This window comes from Bacillus rossius, chromosome 6, assembly GCF_032445375.1.
Source record: "Bacillus rossius redtenbacheri isolate Brsri chromosome 6, Brsri_v3, whole genome shotgun sequence".
NCBI classification, from domain to species: Eukaryota; Metazoa; Arthropoda; class Insecta; order Phasmatodea; family Bacillidae; genus Bacillus; species Bacillus rossius.
Window position 1 is genome coordinate 8,946,867 of NC_086334.1, and position 22,840 is coordinate 8,969,706.

Here is a 22,840-nt window from a genome sequence, read left to right on the forward strand (position 1 = left end):
GCTTCATGTGAGACCCCGCCCAGCGTTTCGCGCCTAAACCAGTGACCTTGAAACCTACAAAACATTCCTATTAACGTAATTCTGTCTGATCAAGAGTGTAAAGCTCTCAGTAAGTTTAAGATGAGGGAAGGACGTTTGGCGATGCATCTCCTAATGTTGTGAAGTCGTGGGAGGCTGTATATTCAAAGACAGGATATCTAGGCGTGGGAAACATGACACCGTGTCATTGGAAGCTTGTTTCGTGCTGAGAAAAACTGAAGACTCAAGATGCTGTCAAGTGCTATGTTTTATCTCTGTTTCTGTCAGCGCTCTACCAAGCACTGCTCTCATTACTGGAATTAATAAATAATATTTTAACACTGAAGGAAATTAAAACATTGCAATTAATAAAACGGCTACATGTTACCCACAGATCTTTGTAAAAAAAATCCTCACTGATATTATTTTAACGAAATGAAATTACTTCGTAGATAAGTTCCCCAAGCAATTGCATGATGTATTTACTTTGATATTTATTGATTCCACGGTAATGAAGTATTATCAAAATATTATTATTGTATAAACGGTCTGTTAAAATTTCCCACTCTTTTCATTCAAATAGCTTATTTCCTCTTACTGCTTGTCTATCTCCCTTTTTTCCTGTCCGGCACTTCTTCTTTCTCCGTCCTTCTTTTTTATCAACATAATTTTGCTCACGGAAAAACCGAGAAAATCACTTATACTCTTCATTTTCACTTTCTGAAATTAAGTAGTCATAATTTACTGAAGGGAAGTAATTTTAGAAAACCCCGATCCTTAAGGAAGTGAATAAATTATTCCAGCAAAAAACAGAAACAAGCAGGTTGTATTTCCATTTCAGTTAGTTATTTCACTTTATAAAAATAAGTACCCAAACGTTACAAAGATTAAAATTTAAGATTACATTCTGTTCTTTAGATTTTCGTTTCTAAGTATATAATTACTATCTTATCTCTTAATTAACCATTCATGTAATTATTTGCTCCTTTCTTTTCGTCAATGGCTCTATCGTTTTATCTTTTTATTTCATGTCTGCTATATCTCAGACTTGTCCGACACCCCCTCCATTTAGCTTTCTGCGCATTAGCAGAGATTATTCTCTCTTATCTCTAAATTATGTCTGTATTACTGGCTGGCCTTGGTAATTTCTGCAACCTCGCCACAGTTTAAGTCTATCTCCATGAAGTTAAGGCCTGGAAAATCAACAAACAAATATCCTTGACAAAGTTCAGATCAAACTTTGTTATTCTTAATACTCAAGTATGCAATTTATTTACAGCAGACAGAACTCCCTAATGTTTGCATAGTGCTTATAACACGCAGAAGGACTGAAAACCAAACGCACGTAAATTTTACTGTACGACTAAGACCAGTGAATTTCTGTGACTTGTTCGCGAGACAAAAACCAACCGTAATTTCCACGCACAACTCGGAAATGCGCCACAGTTGCAAAGTCCACGACTTTTTCATGTTGAATTATGCCGGTACCGAACCGAAACTTGTCAAGAGCTACACTAATTCCATGTCGGTGGCTCGCACAAGTTTTACTGAATCGTTAACGCGTTGACGCAAACGGGATATTGTACACCACCAAATAAAGGTTTTTCTCGCAGTAGACTTGAGTTCATGAATCAAAGAGGTCGTGGGGTATGAAGTTGTTGCAGGTATTGAGCAGTTTTCAAATCACGTGATCTTTTCTGAAGCTCTGCACCACACCGTATGGGTGGTTGTATAGGGAGGGGGGAGGTCAATACTTTCTCCTCTTCTGTACTTGAAGTAGTGATTCAAATGTGTTTTTCTTTAGAGGGGCAGGAGCGAAGTCTTAGAGAAGAAAGAGGTTGAAGTCTTGTGAATGTAGCAGCAGAGGAAGAGGGCGGGTGAGGGGAAAGGAAGGACCGTGTGGAAACCCACTATCTCCCGGGAGAGTCCGCCGAGAATCGAGCCCTGAGCGCCTTGTGGTAGCAAGTGGTGTGACCGCTCTACCACTCGCCCACACAGTACACGAATCTTTTTTTACATTAAATACTATTAAATGGTATTATGTTTAGTTAAAAAAAATTCTATTTGACAGTAGATGAAAATATATCTTTAATTTTAAAAATAAAAAAAATTAAAAACTGCATCTTTAATTTGAATCGTTTTCTCCTGTGATTAATCATTCCCGGGGCTCGTACATCATTCTAAACTAAAACCCGGGTATTTCAATAGAAAAATCTAAATGTCACGAAGAGATTAATTTATTAGTACAATGTCACCATAGACCATGCTTGTTTCTCATATTATGTCTTCTTGGTGGAAGCTTGGAAGTGAAATTTTTTTTTATTTTATTTCTCTCAGTGTTTGTTTTATTTTGGATTTTTTTTATTTAAGGGTGAATATTATAGTTTTCAAGATGGCAGCCAATATGGCGGCAGTATGGGTTGTTGACTTGTAGCAAGTGTGAGTGGAGAGAGAGAGAGAGCTGGCCAATAGCGAGGGGCCGGGCGTGTGACGCAGGTGGCGTGGATGCACTTCGAGCAGTCGGCCATCTTGACGGTGCACAACCACGTGATCACGCGCAACCCGCGCATCAGCGTGTCGCACGACAAGCACCGCACGTGGTTCCTGCACATCAGCAACGTGCAGGAGGAGGACAAGGGCCGCTACATGTGCCAGATCAACACCGTCACCGCCAAGACGCAGTTCGGCTACCTGCACGTCGTGGGTGAGTCTATCTCCCTCCCTCTTCCCCCTCTTCCTCCACTCCTGCACGACTCCCCCCTTCCCCCTCTTTTCTCTCTTCCCCCTCTTCCACCACTCCTGCACAGCTTCCCCATCCCCCTCTTCCACCACTCCTGCACGGCTCCCTCTTTCCCTCTTCCTCTCTCTCTCATACCCCTCTTCCACAACTCCTGCACGGCTCCCCCTTTACCCCCTCCTCTCTCTTCCCCCTCTTCCACCAGTCCTGCACGGCTTCACACAGCGTAGTACTGCAGCTAGGACTTTTCAATGACAGATGGTGGCAATTTCTCTAACTGACCGACAGCCTTTTACTGGCGACAGGTCGACCTGAAGCTATGTCACCACTCTGGAGTCTAGTCCGACGCCACAGTTCGCGACCGCCCCACTTACACGATCATATTACACAGCCACAATGAGTGCTAACTGGCAGCACGACGGGAAACGGCATAAGCCGCCCCCAAAAAGACCAGACCTGACCAAACCAATGCGGACTAAAAGTCCAAGTGCCCCACCCCTTGCATAGTAGAACTTCTACCACGCCCCACTCTTCCTCCAGGACCATCCTTCTATTCCTGTAATCCACCTGCTTGTAATAATGCATGACCTTTGCATCCCGCATGTATGTGCCCAGGGTTTTCCCTCTGTCTATGGAGGTTTTACCTGGGCCCAACTTATCTAGTTTTAGTCTAGAATTAAGAGTGAGGGGAGTTAGTCATGGCGAAAACGTCTGCCATGGCTGGCCAATCCCCTCCTAGCACATGATGCACGTGACCTTTCTGCATGGTTAAAAACCCGCATGTTTAGAGCGTATAGGGCTTGCCCTGAGACGCACTTAGAGTCTTCCCTACCTAGACCCCTCCCTTACACAGTTAGTTTTAACTTAGGTTAGGAAAAAAAAAAAACTCTTTCCCCCTTCCTATCTCTCTTCTCCCTCTTCCACCACTTCTGCACGACTTCCCCATCCCCCCTCCTCTCTCTCTCATCCCCCTCTTCCACCATTCCTGCACGGCTCTTTCTTTACCACCCTCCTCTCTCTCTTTTCCCCCTCTTCCACCACTCCTGCACGGCTCCCTCTTTACCACCCTCCTCTCTCTCTCTTCCCCCTCTTCCGCCACTCCTGCACGGCTCCCTCTTTTCCCCTTCCTCTCTCTCTCTTACCCCTCTTCCACCACTCCTGCACGGCCTCAAACGCACACCTTCTAGTCCTTCAGCTCCCAGCTGTTTGTCCGTGTGTCTGGCACGAAGGAGCATACACATTGCACTGAGACAAACAAAAAAGAAAACAGTCCTGTAAAGATATCAGTTAGTAGAACCGACAGTCGTTTGAGAAAAGACTTTCGGTCGAAAGATTTGCCGTGCCACTTTCTGTAACACATTGACAAGGTATTGGTTACTCAAGTTCGCTTCCAGAAAAATAATTATGCAAATACATAATATCCTGAATAGTAGTTCCTTGGATGATTCTTGCGATGGAGGATATTTGATTCAAATCATTGTTTCAGACATATGCCATTGTTAGTTTGCACTCTTTGTCCTTAAGAAAACCCGAAAAAAACGGAAGAAGAAAGATGAATACACGAACACACAGTAAACAAACCAAAGTCAGCTGATGTCAAACAGTAACCTTTTAGTCAGCACAGAGAGTTCCGTCGAAGGAATTAGAACAATATCACAGCACAGACCGAGTGGACTGACAACTACCAGACAGCTGAAACAAAAACAGTAAACAAAGACAAACAACAACCTTGGATAACACAGCAATAGACAGAGTAACCCAACGATGAAACTTAACAGATAATGTGAATAACACACCGACAATACAGCGACGCAAATTTAAATCAACGATGAAATTAATATACGACAGCGCTGGCGAACACAGTAGGGCTTCCCAAGACAAAACAGTTGCGACGTTTCGGGAACTGAGATCTGTTCCCGACATCAAGACACAAGCAGACTGATCAGTTGTTGTTTGTCCTTATTTTTGTTTTTGTTGTAAATATTTCGTCGTTGTAAAACCACTGTGTTCTTCTAAGCTGTTTTTTTTTTCGACATAAGTATTCCTTCCACATAATTCTCTGTGCTTTCTCTATACTGTAACACAGTCAAGTAAATTTGTATTTGATATAAATCATTTACACTAAATCAAAACAAATTTCAAGTCTTGTAGTTTACTTCATTTCACATAAAATTAATGTACAGGTTGTAATTACAGTAACCAAAGGGTTTCAATAAAAAAAATAACTATCCTACCTATAATATCATCATGCGTTCGGGTAGTTATATTTACACCGTTTTTACTTCCTAGCGCCCACCGCCCTTCTGGGCTCAGATGTTGCAGAAGGCACATGGTCCCAGCACTCGAACGCAACGTCAGTGTTGTTACCAGACCTTAGTTCCTTCGGCGAGGCCTAAGTGCTGCAATGATCAGCTTGCGTGTTGTTCGAGTACCTTATGGGCAATCAGTGTGTTTATAATTAACACGTAAACAGTGGGCCAAGGCAGGGCCGTACACGTCTTATACAATAAATGTAGCTATTTTAAAAATTATTTCGGAAATAAACCAATTACAGCCCTAAGCCCCTTTTATGCATACATGTTTTATAACTTCAAGAAGTACTAACAAATTAATATTATACATATAATTATAGAATGTAAGCAACAAATACTTTCATAGTGACCACCATCTTTTTATTTTTTTAAATAACGCAACGGTCAGCTATGTACAAGACGGGTACTTCAGCTGTTATAAATCAAATTCAGCTGGGTACTTTTTCAACGGACGCACGCTTGGTGAACAAGTGTAGCGAATTTTAAATCGATGCATAAATTCATTCCACAGTCAAGTTACATTATTCTTGATACGGTTTTTTATTTTTTTTACGGAATAAATTTAACTGTCATTTGAATTTTAAATGGTACAATTTGAAACAAAAATAACATGAAAACATACTACTAACTAAAATAGAAATAAAATCACGAAATAACAGTTATGAATATACAAGTATAGTATTTTTACCAAAAATAAATTAACTGTTAACTGTTTGAAAATAATAATAAAACAAAACTATTAGTAGTTCAAGTTGAATGTTTACCCCAAATAAAATTTCCAATACTTGGCTCTGTACGAACACTTTAGGGGCAGAATAAATTTTTAGCCCATTTTGTCTTGGTGCCTTCATCGTGTAGATCTGGCAGAAGAATTTAACTTAATAATCCACGCTGAAAAAGCACATAATTTAACACAAATTCGTGGAGTGCGCTGTCTGTGAGATATCTATTTTTTTGGACAACACCCACCTGTATTTGCTTTTGGTGAGTTTATATAGTATTTTTGTTTGAAAGTAAATGTTAACGATTTCATGAACTACTTTCATTTTGTTTATTAGAGAGATATTGAGACTTTGAGGAAAACGCCAATAAAGGTAACTGGTCTTTGCACTAATCTTTTTATTTGGTATTATGTACTACTTTGGCCACCCTTCCATTTGTTCGAAATTGTGAGAAGGTACAAAGCAAGGTAGCCTGCAGTGTTTATTTTTGTAATGTGGATCCAGGGAGGGTCCAGGATTCTGGCCAATCACGGAAGCGCGCTGAGTCACGTGCCGCAGCGGGGTCACATGTGTGTTAACGACGCGCGCGGTGATTGTGGGGTCTTAGAGGGAGGGGGGGGGGAAGGGTCGGTTACAAGTCTTAATCCCGTGTTAGCACCCTGCAAACGACGCAGCAAAGCAATCCTCTTACAACACTCTCCTCCCCCCCCCCCCCAATCATCCCCATGCCGCTAATTCTGTCGTAATTGGCAAAGCGGGACCGGGGCGGGAAAAATACCTGCTCGTTGCAGCGTCGTCCGAATGTCTCGCCATCGACTGGCCGGGAGGCGGGTTATAACTGCCACTATCCACGAGTGCACCGGGAAAACATTTTTGTTAACTTCCCTGAACACGGACGTGTGACGGGAGTAATTTACCTTCTACAGTTTAATTTTCGGCGAAATTTACCTATGTTCCATTTCGTATTTATTTGATGTTACCGCAAAAAAATTTAAGATGGATGTAAATTCCCCCTCTATTACATGCTAAGACCCATTTCCAAAGAAAAAAAAATAGAGTGTCTTGTATAAATTATTACGTTACGCGTTCACTGCTAAAAAAACATTTAAAGTTATAAACGTTGTTAATCTAAGGCGAATATTTCGCTGACGTTGCGAACAACACTGCATTCTTCATCTTCAGGGCAGCAGTCTCCTACTAGTAGTAGGAACCCACTAGCCAAGCAACCTCTGTGTTCAAACTTAATAATACGCATGGATTTTACGTCTACCAATTGCGCGGCAAACTAATCTAAACTATGCAGGGTTTAATGAGTTTATACATATTTAAGTGTCTCCTGAACGTGGACAATTTCTCCCAACTAATTACCACATCAGCAAATAATTAGCTATTTCCAATTGAAGATCTTTAATGCGTGTACGAACTAGAGTCGAACTCGCGACGCCAAGCTACATCGTTTAGTGAAAATTTCGTTCACCAACTTAGCCAGCAGCAGCACTGAAACACTAGATAAAAAATGAATTATAAATAAATAATATTTTTTTCTTTGCGTTGTTTGGAGCATTTATGGCTTAACATAGACGCGAAATTACTCTGCGTTCAATACGATACCTGCCATTTTCAGGAATAATTCCCGTATACGAAGCTTTGCGTCAATTTGATCATTATTTACATGCCTAACTCGGGTAGGTAATGGATAAAATATACCTTGTTTATGACTGAATGTCACTGATATGCTTATGCGAAATGTAATCTCTCTCATTTTTTTTATATCAACCGTTGACCGCCTGGCTTGGTAGAATGTTTCGATTAGCAAAGGATAGTTAAATGATTTATCCTCGCATTTCAAACAATAGGCGAGCGCTTTCCCTGCCCGCTATCAAACGGTGATTTTAATCATTCACACACGTAAATCACGTTTATCGTAAGATATTACTAATATTTTTTTAGAAAATTAAGTAACATTTATTAGTTCTTCTAATAATAAAATGCAGCTTTAAGTAATAAAATCTTTGATAACTGTTTTAGGAAGACACAAGCGAGCGCAACTGCGTACACACACAAACATTCGCTACAAAAGTTAAAAAATATATAATTCAGTGAACTTCAATACTTAAAAATATATATTTTTAACTTCAGAACAAAATATTTGCAGATTCGTTCGAAGACAGGCGTGGCTATGCTTGTCCGGGTGTGAAATCACCCTGACCGATTGTAAATGCCTTGTTGAATTCGAGTCTATGATAAACACCGACATAATTGTAGCGCAATCAAGGGACAACTTAGTTCAGAACAGAAAACGGTGAGTTCGAGGGAAAAATTCCACTTAAAAACAACTTAGTCCAACCAAACTGTATTGAAACATACTTTTTTTTATTAAAAACATTAATAATAAATCTTCTACCGAACGAGTAGGATCACCAATTTTTCAGCGCTTTGGAAATATTTCTGAACAAATGAATGCGTGCTAATCACATTTGTAACCTATTAAACGCTTTCAATTTATTCTTGTGCAATCATTGATTACTATTACCTGTGAAAATTTTGCTTCCTCTAAGCAAAATTAATTGTGATTGTGTCTTTAGGTCTGTATCTATGCGCATGGCCTTACGGAAATTATTTAAGTCTTACAAATATAAAATTCGTTAGTTTTACTCCATAAAATAGCGCTCACAAAGAAAACTTTAAACTGCCAGTCGAGCCAATCAATTGCACTGAAGCAAGACCGCTAAGTCGTTCAACATGTCTCGCCGACTGGCTCGCAGCTTTCTTCGAGAACAGCGCACCGCACGCCCCGAGTTTGAGTTGAGTAACGGAACGTTAATTTTAAAAGTGTTTCGATAAGCGCGAATGCACTTATATGAGATTACAGTTATTACAACGGAGAATCTTTCACTGACTTGTAATTAGTTTCTAGTTGTAAAACGCGCATTTAATTTTTTTCTCTTTTGTGTGATGAATCCTGTGACATCGGGTGTATTTACGGCCTACAACCTGCAAGACTCTAAATACGACTGTTATATTTTTTTTGGTCAAGATATCAAAGTTCAAGTTTTAAACTTAATATATATTCTTTCGCAAATGTATGTTGTTAAACTTAATCGGGATCAATACATTGTTGTGTTAAAACATTGTTTTAAATTATCACAAATTTTTTCCTTTGCGATTGCAAAATGAGCTTGGTTTTTATTTTTAAATCAAACATTTTCGTGTCATTATTATAAACCAATTTACAAAACATTATTCGGGGATATTTTTTGTTTATGTACATAATATTTATGCAATGTGCAGGTATAATTCCACATAGCCAAATGGATATATATATATATATGTGTGTGTGTGTGTGTGCTTTTTGTAGTTGTGGAGAGATATAGATGTGGCGATGAATAGTTGTGGAAGACATTCTCTAATATACACTATTAAACAAGCAAACCCCAGGGGGAACATTTAAAGCCCAATAAATTGTTATGTTAGAAAGTTAGTTCACTAAAACACATTTCCTTTGAATGATTTGTCCCCTCACACAGCATCTGAAATGAAAGTGCAATAAATTAATGCCATCACTTAAATTGCAACTTTAAAAAAAATAGTGGGTTGTCTGTAAAGTCGGTTCACGGAATATAATTTTACGTGATAACGTTATGCGAAAACATTGATGAAAAAATTGCATACTTTTTTTAATTTTCAAATATTATTTACAGTTTTTTTGCAAAAAAATAATTTAAATAATTATTTTTTTTAAATATAATCACGAACAATTAGTTTAAAAAGTCCGCCTTAACCTGTTTGATATTATAGAAGATTTTCCTCGCACGGCGGTTTGGCCGGTGTCTTGCACGCTCGGCTCAGGCGGAACGTGACAATTTTTCGTGCATGCGGCCGGCTTTCGTCGATTTACAAGACGTTATCGCGTCAAAATGTTGCTCGGTTGTATGTCTTGCCCGCAGCCGGGCGCCGCGGGTAATGAACGCCGCGCGGTCCGCCGTCCAGGTCTGGTTCGCCGAGCGGACAATAGTGGTTCCTGAACGGCGCCGGGACTGAGTTTACAGGCGGCCTCTACCGGGGCGCCGCTACAATGGAGCCTATCGCCGCCATTGTTCCCGCCGACAATGCGAGCCGGCGCCTGGACGCCGCGAGACGCCGGGACGGCGGGCGTCGAAAAGAGACCCTTCTCTCGTGAGCGAGAGAGAGACGGGGAAGGGGGGAAAAAAACCGCGTCCCGTTTCCGGATGAACTCCTAAAAGGGACCCCGAAGTGGTAAAAGGGGTTTTTGGGGGGAGGAGGGGGGAGGTTTTTGGGAGTCTCCTCTTTGGAATGAAAAGGAAATGGAGCCATTTACATATCTGATAAAACTCAAACATCCGACCTCTCCAAAGGGCCCGGCCCCATTCTATTGGCCGGGAACTATTTCCCGCCATACCCCTCCGCCAGTTCAAACAATTCGCGTTATCGCCAAGTCGTTAAGATGTTCCCCGGGAGTATTTTTACAGCTTCCGCTGGACCCGATCGTCTCCCTTCCCCCCCTTCCCCTCCCCCTCCTTTCCACCGGGTCTTTTGCAACCACCCCTTCCCCTCGGCCACTTTATATCCTCCACTCGCACGCGGGGGAAGCGCCAATTAATTATTTCCCTCTCGGTGTTGAATGTGCGCGTGTGAGCGGGGGTTAGAAGGGGTGGATTTGTAATTCTGCTTGTTTGTCCAACTCCCACCTTTCTTCCCTCCTCTCTCTGTCTCTCACTCTCACACACTCACGCTCACAACTCAGGGCGCATGCGCCAACAACTCCGCGAGTTCCCAAAGTGCAGTAAATAATCCGCGGAATGGACAATTCTGGCGCGAGCCAATTCCATTAGAAAGGACCGCGATTTGTCACGGCGTTTGTTTGTCTTCCGCGTCGCCTCTTCCCTCAGTTCCCCCTCTCTCCTCCTCTCTACACCCCCTACCCCCACCCACCCACACACACGAGTATAACATAAGACTGGCGCGCTCAGCGGAGCGCGCGAGGAAACTGCGACATTGTTTTATTTTCCTGCGCCGACCTGCCTCGCGTCACCCGCTGCCCTCTGACCTCGTTTCGGTTGTTTTTTTTTTCATTCGCCGGACTGCTCGAATAAATACTAACCTAACCTGTCTCGTTCTCTTGTTTCTCCCAAAATACAAAATAAATAAATAAATTTATAACAGGTAAACCATCACACATTCCTTGGCTTTTTTTGTGTGTGTTTCCGCATCGGTTACGTAGCATGGTGAAGTTACTGCGTGCCGTAGGCTCATGATGGGCGTGGTAGGTTTTCTCGAGATACGCCCGTGTTACCCTTAGAACGCATTTTGACACGAATTTTAGGAAATGCGCCGCAAAATGTTAATAAAGAACGGGAACTGACTTTAGTGCCACCAATTATGAAAAATTTTAAAATTATAAAGTACGTTAATACATATATTATTTTTTTTTTACCTATAACTCGCTACCAGTTTGGCTTAGGTAAAAAGGAGAGGGTGCGAAATTCGGATTGCAGATTTTGACGTCCTTTCGCGACAGTAAAGAACTTACCAATAGCAATCTACCCTGTGAGGGAGAAAACACGACTCTCAATTATTGTTGTCGCCAAAAAGACGATCAAAAAACGAGGCAAAACTTATATCTCCCCTAACGTGGCACGCTGAATAGCTCAAGCAGTGATGACCAGTGGTGCGACACGGGTTCCATTCCAGTATGGACACTTTAGTTTTCATTTTTGATGGATTTCGTCATCGATTACGTCAAAATCTAAGTTTATTTATTGAAAATTGTTTAATTTTTTTCTGTTTCTACAACTAGGGTAAAGGTAATCTTCATACACATATAAAAATTTCGATTGGCGTATATATCTGAGATTCATAAACTCCGACACCATTTAACCGATCACCAACTTCTATACCGTTCAACGGATTGCCATGGGTAAATTCACTTTTGTAACCGTCCGTCGCTTGGAGTACACTGCGGTGTAGTTCATGCATATCTTTCCTCCAAGGATCAATCATTGAATAGACTGGTTCTAATCACTGGAAAATTAAAACGTGTCCTTGTCTCTCTTCTCCAGATCCTTTAATCCTGGCGTCTCCTCGCGCATCAGGTCGACAGTCGAGGACTTAATCTTACCTCAAAATGATGACGTAAGAATAAGCCAACTCGTAACTTCAAACTTTTAATACATTAGGTTTTTTTTTGGTATTAAGTGAGCCACAAACACGTTATTCACGTGATTAATTTCCTAGTTCGCATTTATTAGTGTTGTAACAGCTTAGTTTAGCTAAAAGCAGCATATTAAGTGAAGAGGTTCTGAAAGTCTCTGGTTGTTCAAAAAAAAAAACTTTTTGGTAGCATGCGTGGTTTACTGCAAACACAAGTTAATATAATTTGGCTGTTTGCTGTGGAGTCCTGGGAAGTTTTTGCTAAATTCCCTCAGGCTGTGTGGTTGGTCTATTGCTGCCCCATAGCTTGGGCGCCTCGCATGACATTTAGGGAAGAAGGCACCAGAATTCTAGCAGGAAAATCAAACCCAGCGCGTTTGTGTGAACACAAACGCTTGCGAATGAAAGCCAAAATCAATTGTTTGCATTTGCTGTTTGGTTTCAGTTTTACAGACTGCATATTTATTGAATGGATAAAATGGACACACAGAGACCATCCTGTGATTTTAACACAGCTTTTTTTTTCTATCATTGGCCGTGTTTCCCCAAGCAAGAAAAAAGCTTTCCCCCCGTTTTCTACCTCCTCCACGGCAGCTGGGCTGTATATGTTTCCTGTGAACTTGGGATGCGTTGCCGAGTATAATCACTGGAAGTAATTAAAACTTGAGTCGAGGACGAGCAACTAATAACCAACACAAAGAGGAGCATCCAACTCGTCAAAGTTAGCACGATATTATCACAAGCTGTTCTTTCTAACAACCTTGTACCTTCCCCCATCTTCTCTTTTCACTGTGCTTTCTCTGCTCTGAATATTTTCCCAAGCGCGTTGTATTATCTTTTTTTGTTCTCTTGTTTTCTTATTCTGTATGTACGCTTCAAGTACGTATCACAGAGACATGTATTTTAAACATTCACGAAGAAAAATAGCTGCAATCTCAATAAAGCGTCTAGGATCACAGAAAGCGTTTTCTTACTGCATAATTCCCGAATAGGACATTTACAACATTTAAATATAATTATGACCTTCTGTATTGCAGTTTTCATGCACACAAAAATTATTCTTGGTGCCACACAAAAGTGCTCCAGAAATGCCGTAAGTCTTAGGTTTCCCTAAACCAATTAGAGCCCAGGTCACCATGGGTAAATTCACTTTTATAACAGATAATCATAAGTGAGGTCTGTTTAAAGTATAAAGTATAAACATTGTACTAAAACCATAACAATTAATTATTATATTGAATAAACGCAAAACGCAAAAATCCAGTAAACACTGTTGCCAACACTGGCTTACATAAAAATGTTATGAATAAAATTTTAAACTCATGTAGCCGGCGGACAAAGCAAAGTACAATCAGGAAATTAATGTTATGTGTATAACATTTAGTTCCTTCATTTTTGTATACAAACTCCAATAAGTTAAGTGTAAATAATAATTATCCCTATATTTAAAGTTTTAAGATGATGAAATAATAACGTAGAGGAAGTACATTTTAAAATAATGTAGTAAAATACTTTACCTTAAAGCAAAATCAGCAATGAATAAATAATTCATAATATTTTTTCTTCGAATTATTATTATTTCCTATAGCTAGTGACATTTAGTTGGGAAACATTTTCTTTCTAAGATTAGTTTATATACTTTATCACAAACCCCATTGTTATCATTAGATTGAAAACTAAATAAATCCGCAGACACATTTTTCAAATTTTGTTCGGTTTAACTGAAAAGCTCTATAAAACAGATTTTTTTGACGTGACGTCTAATAAATCGATGAACGCCGGCTGCACGCACTAAAAAGTGTCCCGTTGCGCACATTGTTCCATTACGCTGTGTCCCGTTACGCTCGTTGTACGCTTGCGCCGCATCTATCTCTCTTCCTCTCGACTGTTTATAAAGTGAAGTGAAAAGTTAATATGGTTTTCATTGCTCATCACAACAATTTCGGCAATAAAGGTTAACGATTCTTGCATTTTAAAAATCTGATTACTAGTATAATTTCAAATATTTATTCTTTTATTATTAAAATAAAAATGATTCCATTTTATTCATAAAGTATGCAATAATTTCATCAATGTTTTGTTATGACATTGTCACGTTAAACTATCGTCGTAAACGGACTTTACAGACAATCAATTTTTTTTTAAGTGAAAAAAATCTAATTGATCCTGGATACTAGGCAACCTAGTGTTACCGACATGCGTAAGGGATAGTGTGCAGGCGTGTGAACGGGGCTGTTCAGAGAACGACAGTGAACACAGCACGCCGATGGTGTTAAATTATTTTAACTTTATAACTACAGTTATTCCCTTTTGGATTTATGGTGTTATTTTGCCACAAAAAAAACAACCACTTACATTGTTATGAGAAGTTTTAGACGCTGTCGTTATGGCAATTACTACAGGGTGTGATGAATGAGAAACTAAAACAACTGAAAAAAAACATTTTACAACTAGTTAGTTGTAAGGCGCTTAAGTCATCCGTTTAAAAACGATTAATATAAAAAACAATCTAATCAAATATAAACGAAATATTTATTAAATATTCAATTTTATGTTAATGTACCAATGAAAATTATTTCTGATGTATATAAATGAAACGATAAAAAATATCTGTCTTGAAGTTGATTGGATTCAATATAGCTACACCTGAATGGCAACCATATAAGCAGTGCGATTCGTATGAAGGTGCTCAATTGAATAAAGTTCGCATCATCATTAGCATGCTACAATTCAGAAGTGCCTTAACATTTATTTGCGATCAATTTAATCCTGTAATTAGCGCTCGAAAATTGATTCAACAGTGGCGGGTAGATTTCTATTCACAGTTGAATTGTATTAAACATAAATACGCCACCAAACCACGGGAAACAAAGCCACACGGCTCGCTACTTTTTTTCACTGAAAAATGCTGAAACTATCGGCTTCGTCAAAATTTGACGCTATGCTCCCAAGTATATTACATATCTTTGCGCCATGGACTAGGCAGCAATGCCAGGAGGAACAGGTTAGCATAGAGCAATGAAAATAATACATGTAAGTGCATGAAAACAGAATGCGTACAGCGTTACAGAGTCAGTCAGTTGTGAGCGTATTTATATTATTTATGTTTATTTTTATAGTACTTAAACGCGTTTGACTTCATATTGTGCTCCCAACTAAGGGTTTACACTGAATGCAGTCTCAAACCGTTAGGTATGTGTCCGAGTATGGATGAAACAGAAGAGGTCAGTTCGCCGTCGAAGGCCTGTGCGCTCTAGTTCGCACACGGCGGCGATTAACGGAACGACTCTGCCACGTACCTGCGCGTGCGTGCTTGCGTGCGTGCGGCTACCCGGTCGTTGAGAGCCGGGAGTTTAAGAGCCGCTTCACCCGGCGCGGCGGTATCGCGCGCGGTGTCGGCGGGTGGGCGTTATCTCATCCGGCGGGAGAGGGAGATGGCTCGGCCACGCCCCCTTTCTCCCCCTCCAGCGCCTCTTACTTGTGCTTCCGCGACGCTGTTTAGCCGCGCCGCTCGTTGGTATGCATTGCCGCCGGCGCGCTTCCACATGGCCGGCACGTCGCCAACTTCCGGCATAACAACATCTTCCCCTCCCCTCCTTCAGCCCCGGGGGAGGGGTGGGTATATAGATGAGGGGAGGGGGCCCGCTCCAGGTCAGCGCCTAGTTCCGGGGAATCGCCAAGAACTTAAAAGCGGAGATTTGCGCGCGCTATAGCGGTCAATGTGCTCTCTCCGCGCGGAATGAGAACTTCCCCACTTCCGCAATTCCCTGATGGATATCGCTCTAACGTGATTTGCATGGCGAGCAACACAATGCCATTTAAGGAAAAAAAACTCGCTTCATTTGGCGCATTTACCGAGTTTTATTGGCGGATAAAATGTAGAAGAAACATCTCTTTTTTTTTGTGTATTTCGCAATACCAGGCCTAGGAAAACTTGCCAGGACTATTTTTTTGAGGCACCGTAAGTAAACCATTGTGAGCATCGTGTATTTTCTTTACAACCTCATCTGGCAAATGCAGAATGAAAGTTGGAAGAGCAAACACAATTTTTTTTTTCTCTGAACAATAGGCTGGTTTCGTAATATCACGGAAGTCTTGTTTAATTTACAGGAGTATTTAAGTTGGTAAGACATTACTTAATATTCTATGCCAGATTTTAATTAATATTTCAAACGATTAAAATTACATTAAATAATAATGGTTTTAATTTGCAAAAAAAATATTTAATTAGCATTTAAATATATATAAAAAATAATTCACATAACTCTTAAAAATAAATAAATCTTGTGCACATACATTGAACAGTTTTTTGTTGAATTTAAAAGTAATGTGATAACATTTGTTAGACATAAAAATAAATTTTAACCCTTTACTGAATGATAGGTATGCCACTAGTCACGTGGTCGTAAAAAGATTACTGATAGTTTGTTTGATAGTAACTACATAAAAGTGCATAAAAGGGACAGCCCCCATCTCTACCTAGGCTTCAATCCTCGTCATTAGAAGGGCTAATCCAGAACGTGTCTAGGATACTGAGTTGCCTACACTTACATCAACCCTTTTCCCCACACGTCCTTCCAGAGAGAGAGAAAAAAAATATCGTGTGAAAGGATTGCGTGATAAGGACGGGGGATCCTTGATGAGTTTTAACTCGCAGAGGATGTGCCTGGGTCTCCGGAGTGGCAGGGGGTGAGAGCTGTAATTAAAATCGTAGCCGTGTCAAACGGGGTGGTATTTACTTGAGTCTTCACCCCTGGCCTCGTGACTGACGCAATAACTTCCCTCGGATTTTGCTATCCCTCCCCGCAACCTCTTCCTTAGGTGGAGCATAAAAGATGGAGTGTTCATTTTGTATCAGGATGGATGTCAAAAGGTTTTTTTAAAATTCGGTGGATAATGGAAAAGTGTTTGTTGTTTAAAACTAAAACAGAGGACAAATTCAATAGAGAAGGAGGAATTTAATGTGGGCGTCATTGTAAATGTCGTTTCCCAGGGGACATATAATAAGCCTATAAATTAAAGCAATTAAAAATGTTGCTGGTGGGAGTACTTCGAGGTAAACCCACTAGTCAACTATCAACTAAAACGACCTCCACGTTTATGCTTGCCAAAATTCCAGTTTCACCTCGACCTTTCTTTGAAAACAAAATCATTGTGGTGGAAGCTAGTTGTCTAGACATTTCACCGTTGTCAACTTAACATGGTTCGATAAGATATTTACTGTTACTTAATAGATTCAATGATAATGACATATAAAAAAATGTTGACATGTGTACAGTAAACAGGGTAGCATTACCTACTCTAGTTGCTATTCCATTTATTATATCAGTATAATCGATGCTGTTACTTGCCTAGCTGCTATCCTATTTACTGTAAACGCTGCTTAACAGTGGCAGTCCCACATGGTCTCGTGCCGTGAACAGGACTGCATGGTCGACCCACACACTTTCACTGGTCATGTCTTAGCCTTTCTCACTGGATCACACAGATATTTCGCACTCTTGCAATAACTTTTGAAAACCATCAACAGTTGAGGTTCAGAATGCAAATTTGCATTGCCACAGAGTAAAGAAAGTTTATGTTGATTCACATTTAATAGTTTATGCTTACTTTTTTTTCTGTTTGGCATTTTGAAAATGTTAATGAAATCACTATTTTGGCAATCTATAACTATAGCCATTATACACCAATTCAGGTAAATAATTCTGTAGAACCCTTGAAGCATTCTTTTCCTCTTTTCCTGAAAGAGCAGAACCAGGATATTTCAATAACTGCGGTTATAAATACTAAAGTACCAAGGGCCTGCAGAGGAGAAGTTTATGAGCTCAAACGAACTCTTGAATCTGTCTGCCAAATCAACAACTATGCTGTTTCTCGTTAGTGTGAACTGATGAGATATCTGGTGAGGTGGTGAAATACATGATGGAAATGAACGTGTTGTTTTCTCGCCTGTGAGCTTCTCGAGCTGGTTGGCTGGCAGTGCCTGAAATGACACGTGATTGACTATGCACGGGCGCGAAGAATTTTCATGATATATTTTTAAAAGTAATTATTTTTATAGTAAGCTAGATTTTGTTAGTGTATTAATTGAAATAATGTAATTTACGTATGTAAAATTAACAAGCACTTTTTTTTTTTAATTGTAAATCTTTATGACTGGAACTGTGCTGTGAATGAGTAAGTTATCTTTACACAATACATTCCCTGACTGCCGTGCTCGTCTGCGCATGCGCAGTGCCGCCCAACATCGACGACTCGCTGAGCAGCTCTGACGTCATCGTGCGCGAGGGCGCCAACGTGACCTTGACCTGCCACGCCACTGGCTCGCCGCCGCCCAGCGTCAAGTGGAAGCGGGACGACGGCACCAAGATAACCGTCAACAAGACCTTGACAGGTGAGGCCGCGCGCAGGCTGGCGCAGCATAAGTACACGCACCCATTTTTAACCGACTTCAAAAAAGGAGAGGAGGTTCTCAATTCGACTGTATTTTTTTTATATGTTTGATACCTCAGAACTTTAGACTTGGTGAACCGATTTCGATGGTTCTTTTTTTATTTGAAATCTGATGCTTTCCGTGTGGTCCCATTTAAATTTGGTCAAGTTCTGACAATGGCATCCATGAGAAAACTATATAAGTCTAAAAATTGCTCTAATATGTGCGGGACAAATGGACGAATAACTCAAAATCACGCCAACCGATTTCGATGATTCTTTTTTTTATTGGAAAGGATGTACTTCAAGGATAGTTTGATGAGAGTTTGGTTAGGTTCTGATTATGCGATCTATGACAAAGTAACGGAACTCTTCAACTTTTAGGAGCAAATTAACGATACTCGGCCAAATCTTTTATAGGCTATCTGGATGTTTGAGTCACCTACCGTAACGTGGATCAAGCTGAGACGGTTCGCACGTTGCTCTTCTGTCTCTTTGGATAGACGATCGTGTATCACGCTGAGTCGGTGGGCATGTTGCTCCTCCGTCTCATTCGATAGACGATCGTTGATCAATCCGCGACGGTGACTACGTTTTTTAAGGGCTCATTTCCCTAGATCATCACAACAGCTTTCTGGCATTTTTGTTTGGCGAAAACAGCGTCAACATAATTTTATTTATCGTTTCGTGCGAGCTGTAGAATTTTTCACGGGTGATCGTAGTTGTGACCATTTGCGTGACATTTTCCGCTAATAAGCATAGCAGATAAAGAAATGGTTTCTTTAACTAAGTGGAAATAATTAAGGATTTGGTAACAGCATTAGAATTTTTCTCCGTTTACATAAAATTAGTAGTTTCGCGCTCTTTGATTTCTTCTAGATATATGATTTCAATACATTTTTTCCGAGTGCATTCACGGAAGACTAGTATGATGCACTTTAAGAAAAGCTATGAAAGGATATCCAGCCAAAAAAAAGCTGCTGAAGTTTTAGCCGCAACGGCAGAAAGGCATCTTGGTGAATAAACGTGTAGACAATACCTTCAAAAAAATAACACGTTTTGAGGGACTCATATACACCATCAGACGAAGATGGTGTGTCAAATGGCTAGCTTCCGTAGGGTGTATTCAAGGCGAGTGACCTCTGATGACCTCTGACCTGTGTGTGGTGCAGTGCTGGAGAGCTGGAGTCGAAAGGCGCCGAGGAGTGACCTCTGACGATCTCTGACCTTTGTGTGCCGCAGTTTTGAAGTGCTGGAGCTGATAGTCGCCAGGTAGTGACCTCTGACGACCTCTGACCTGTGTGTGTTTTGCAGTGCTATAGTGTTGGAGTTGATAGGCGTTTGGGAGTGACCTCTGACGATCTCTGGCCTTTATGTACCACAGTGTTTAAGTGCTGTAGCTGACAGTCACCAGGAAGTGACCTCTGACGACCTCTGACCTTTATGTACCACAGTGTTTAAGTGCTGTAGCTGACAGTCACCAGGAAGTGACCTCTGACGACCTCTGACCCGTGTGTGGTGGAGTGCTGGAGCTAATAGTCGCCAGGAAGTGACCTCTGACGACCTCTGACCTGTGTGTGCCGCAGTGCTGGAGTGGGAGGGCGAGGTGCTGGAGCTGATACGCATCAGTCGCCTCGACATGGGCGCCTACCTGTGCATCGCGTCCAACGGGGTCCCTCCCACCGTCAGCAAGAGGATCAAGGTCAGCGTCGACTGTGAGTACCCCCCCCCCTTCACCCGGTCCCGCTGCTCGTGCATGAGGTCAGCGGGTCACGCCCAGAGGTGACCCTGATCTCACGGCCGTAGGACTTCCTCGGAGTGCTTCTGTTTCCTCCACTTGTGCAATCCGTCACTTCTCCATCGTCCCGTCTCTGACTGTCTCGGTGAGGGGCAGGGGGCAACCACCCACACGCTATCTACGCAGGCTGTGCTTTAATTCCGAGGTCAGTTGCCATACACGCACTTTTGGCTGTCGGCCTTTTGTACAACCCTGTGCGTTTGTTTGTTACTAACACTCACTGCTCTATGTACTTAATGCTAAATGGTAGTTTGCTGGAACATACTTTTCTTCATACACAGATGGGTCGTACTTAACTGGTAACGATTTTTTTTAAAACTTATATATCTCTTTATCTAAAATATACCATTTATCAAATTTTGGAATAAGCAAAAGAAATGCATGTTTCGTAAGGCTGCAATCTAATATTTTTGGAACCACTAATGAAGAACGCAGATCATATTCATTGACTAACTCTTTGTATCGAGTTCGGTCCCATGTGACCCAAGCACTCACTGCAAGCAGAACTCTATTTACTACATGACTTCAACAATCAAGGGTAGAACTTACCTTCCAAATGGGGCGTTGCTTGCATATTGTTTCAAACAGTATGACCTTTGTAGGATGGCAGAACATTAACAACAAGAATAGTTATTTTTGTTTGGTTTTAATTCATATTTTCTTTTATAGCGAAAATATACGGATGTATAAACTATAGTTGACTGTATGAATGAATTGAATATTTACCACTGTTTTCAAAAATCCCAGGTACATATAATTACTTAATACACACACAAAGAAACGTCCCAGGTGGAATTAAAATCTTCTCGAACATTCAACACTTGTCTGAAATACACACGTGACAAATATACCCTGAGTGAGACTTTCGGCTTAAATTTTTCTTTTTCCCAATTGTAAACCTGTGAGTTTCGAACCCCCTAAGTGTTTCCAAGTGACGGAAACAAAATAGCTCAGTCCATCCATCTACACGTTCTATAGTTGCTCTGGACGTTTACAGTTTTCTACGACACGCATCAGTTTACCTATCTATAAATTGCTGATAAACCTCTCGTTTTTCCACAATTTTTTCAGGTAATGTTAATTACCATATATATCACGTTATTCTTAGCCATGTTTTAGTTTGGAACCAAATAATAATAATTTCATAGTATTCCGTGACCTTAAAAACGTTCACAGTTTTGACAGAGCACAGTGTCCACAGGATCTGTGCTAAACACTTTCCTACTGAAATTCGTGATAAAGTATCACTGTTATATGATCTGGAGTCACCTGCAATAAAAAATTTTTATCATAATGGGTTGGGTGGGAGAAAAGTTATTTCAAACACAAATGTATTCCTACACACGCCTTTACACATAGCCACAAAAAAACATGAAGGTATTCTCATAATTATTTTCGTTTGGGAGATAGGCTTAAACTGGATGATAAAGCCATACATTCTATATCCGTACAATCGCTTTCGTCTTTAACCAAATAATGACTCCAGAACAAAAGGCAGAAATACACCAACGTTAATTTTAAACCCAAGCCCCCTCTACCTGCAATGTGCACACATTGTGGGACAATTAACAGTTTAAAGTCAATCAAAGCTGTTGGCAGTCGAATCAGCACTTTCCAAATACTCGGTGAATCGGTACTTCCCTCTCGCTGTGTATCTTTGCACTCCGTGTTAGTATTTTAGTTACTTGCTCAGTGATGTAGTAACATTTGTGAATGAAGTTAATCTTTGAGCTGTTAATAAAATATAGGTACAGATTAGTCCCACCAAGCAGAACACTAAATAAAGTAATTTTTTGAAAAATTCACTTCACAGAATATCTCTCACCAATCGACATTTTCTTTGTCAAGTGAACGCAGAACAAGGTTAGCATCGAGTGAACCAAATAATTCTTATAAACTGTTGATTTATTTAAACTGTATTGCTTAATTTGTATGCAAGTGAAATTCACAAGTATGGTTTCAAAACAAATAGAATTATAATTTATGTAAAAAATATTTTTGTGTTTCTATAAATATGAATTTGATCAGCATGCGGGGCGATGAAAGGCTGCTGAGGCGAATCTGGTTATTTGGTGTGGTTGTTCCACTGTAAGGTTTAAAAAATCTACAAATCAGAGTCGTTCTTTCTACCTTAAATCGTGTGTTCTACTTTTGGAAGCTTATTGTCCTACGGCAACTGAGAGTGCCGATCCAAAATGGCGGTTGTTCAAGCGCAGAGTGCGAACATTAGCTATTTCTCTACAGCTATATATGAAAATTTTCAGTTTTTGTATGGTATCCAAGCTAACCGATGTTGAGGTGATGTGGGAGCACAAGTTTATATTTCTTTATATATATATTTTTTTTAATTCGTGAACGATGTTTGAGGGCAATATTGAGAGTGCCTCTATCAGTCATACGCGGAGCATCAGAGCCCAGAGCCCACACTATTAAAAATTTTCACCCCCTCCCCCCCCACCCATCCAATTAATGAAGAATGCTATTCACAAATCATCAAGGGATCTTCCTAAATTTACGTATCTCTGAGTTAACTTTCTTTGAACAAGAACACCAAACGAATATTCATGTTTTACGAACAAAAAAAAAATTCATAAACTAGCGAAGTCTCCAGTTAAAAGCACTCTTCTTTCGTCCAACTTAATTAAGAACG

General features: G+C 40.4%; 1 protein-coding gene across 1 annotated transcript in view; it reads left to right on the forward strand.

The window, feature by feature from the left end:
• Positions 1–22,840, forward strand: part of LOC134533495 (protein CEPU-1-like) — a 299,931-nt gene that overhangs the window by 219,189 nt on the left and 57,902 nt on the right. Inside the window, exons 3-5 of the mRNA XM_063371018.1 lie at positions 2,515–2,722; positions 18,196–18,354; positions 19,979–20,107. Of these exons, the coding sequence (XP_063227088.1) occupies positions 2,515–2,722; positions 18,196–18,354; positions 19,979–20,107 (496 nt within the window). The remainder of the gene's footprint in view (positions 1–2,514; positions 2,723–18,195; positions 18,355–19,978; positions 20,108–22,840) is intronic.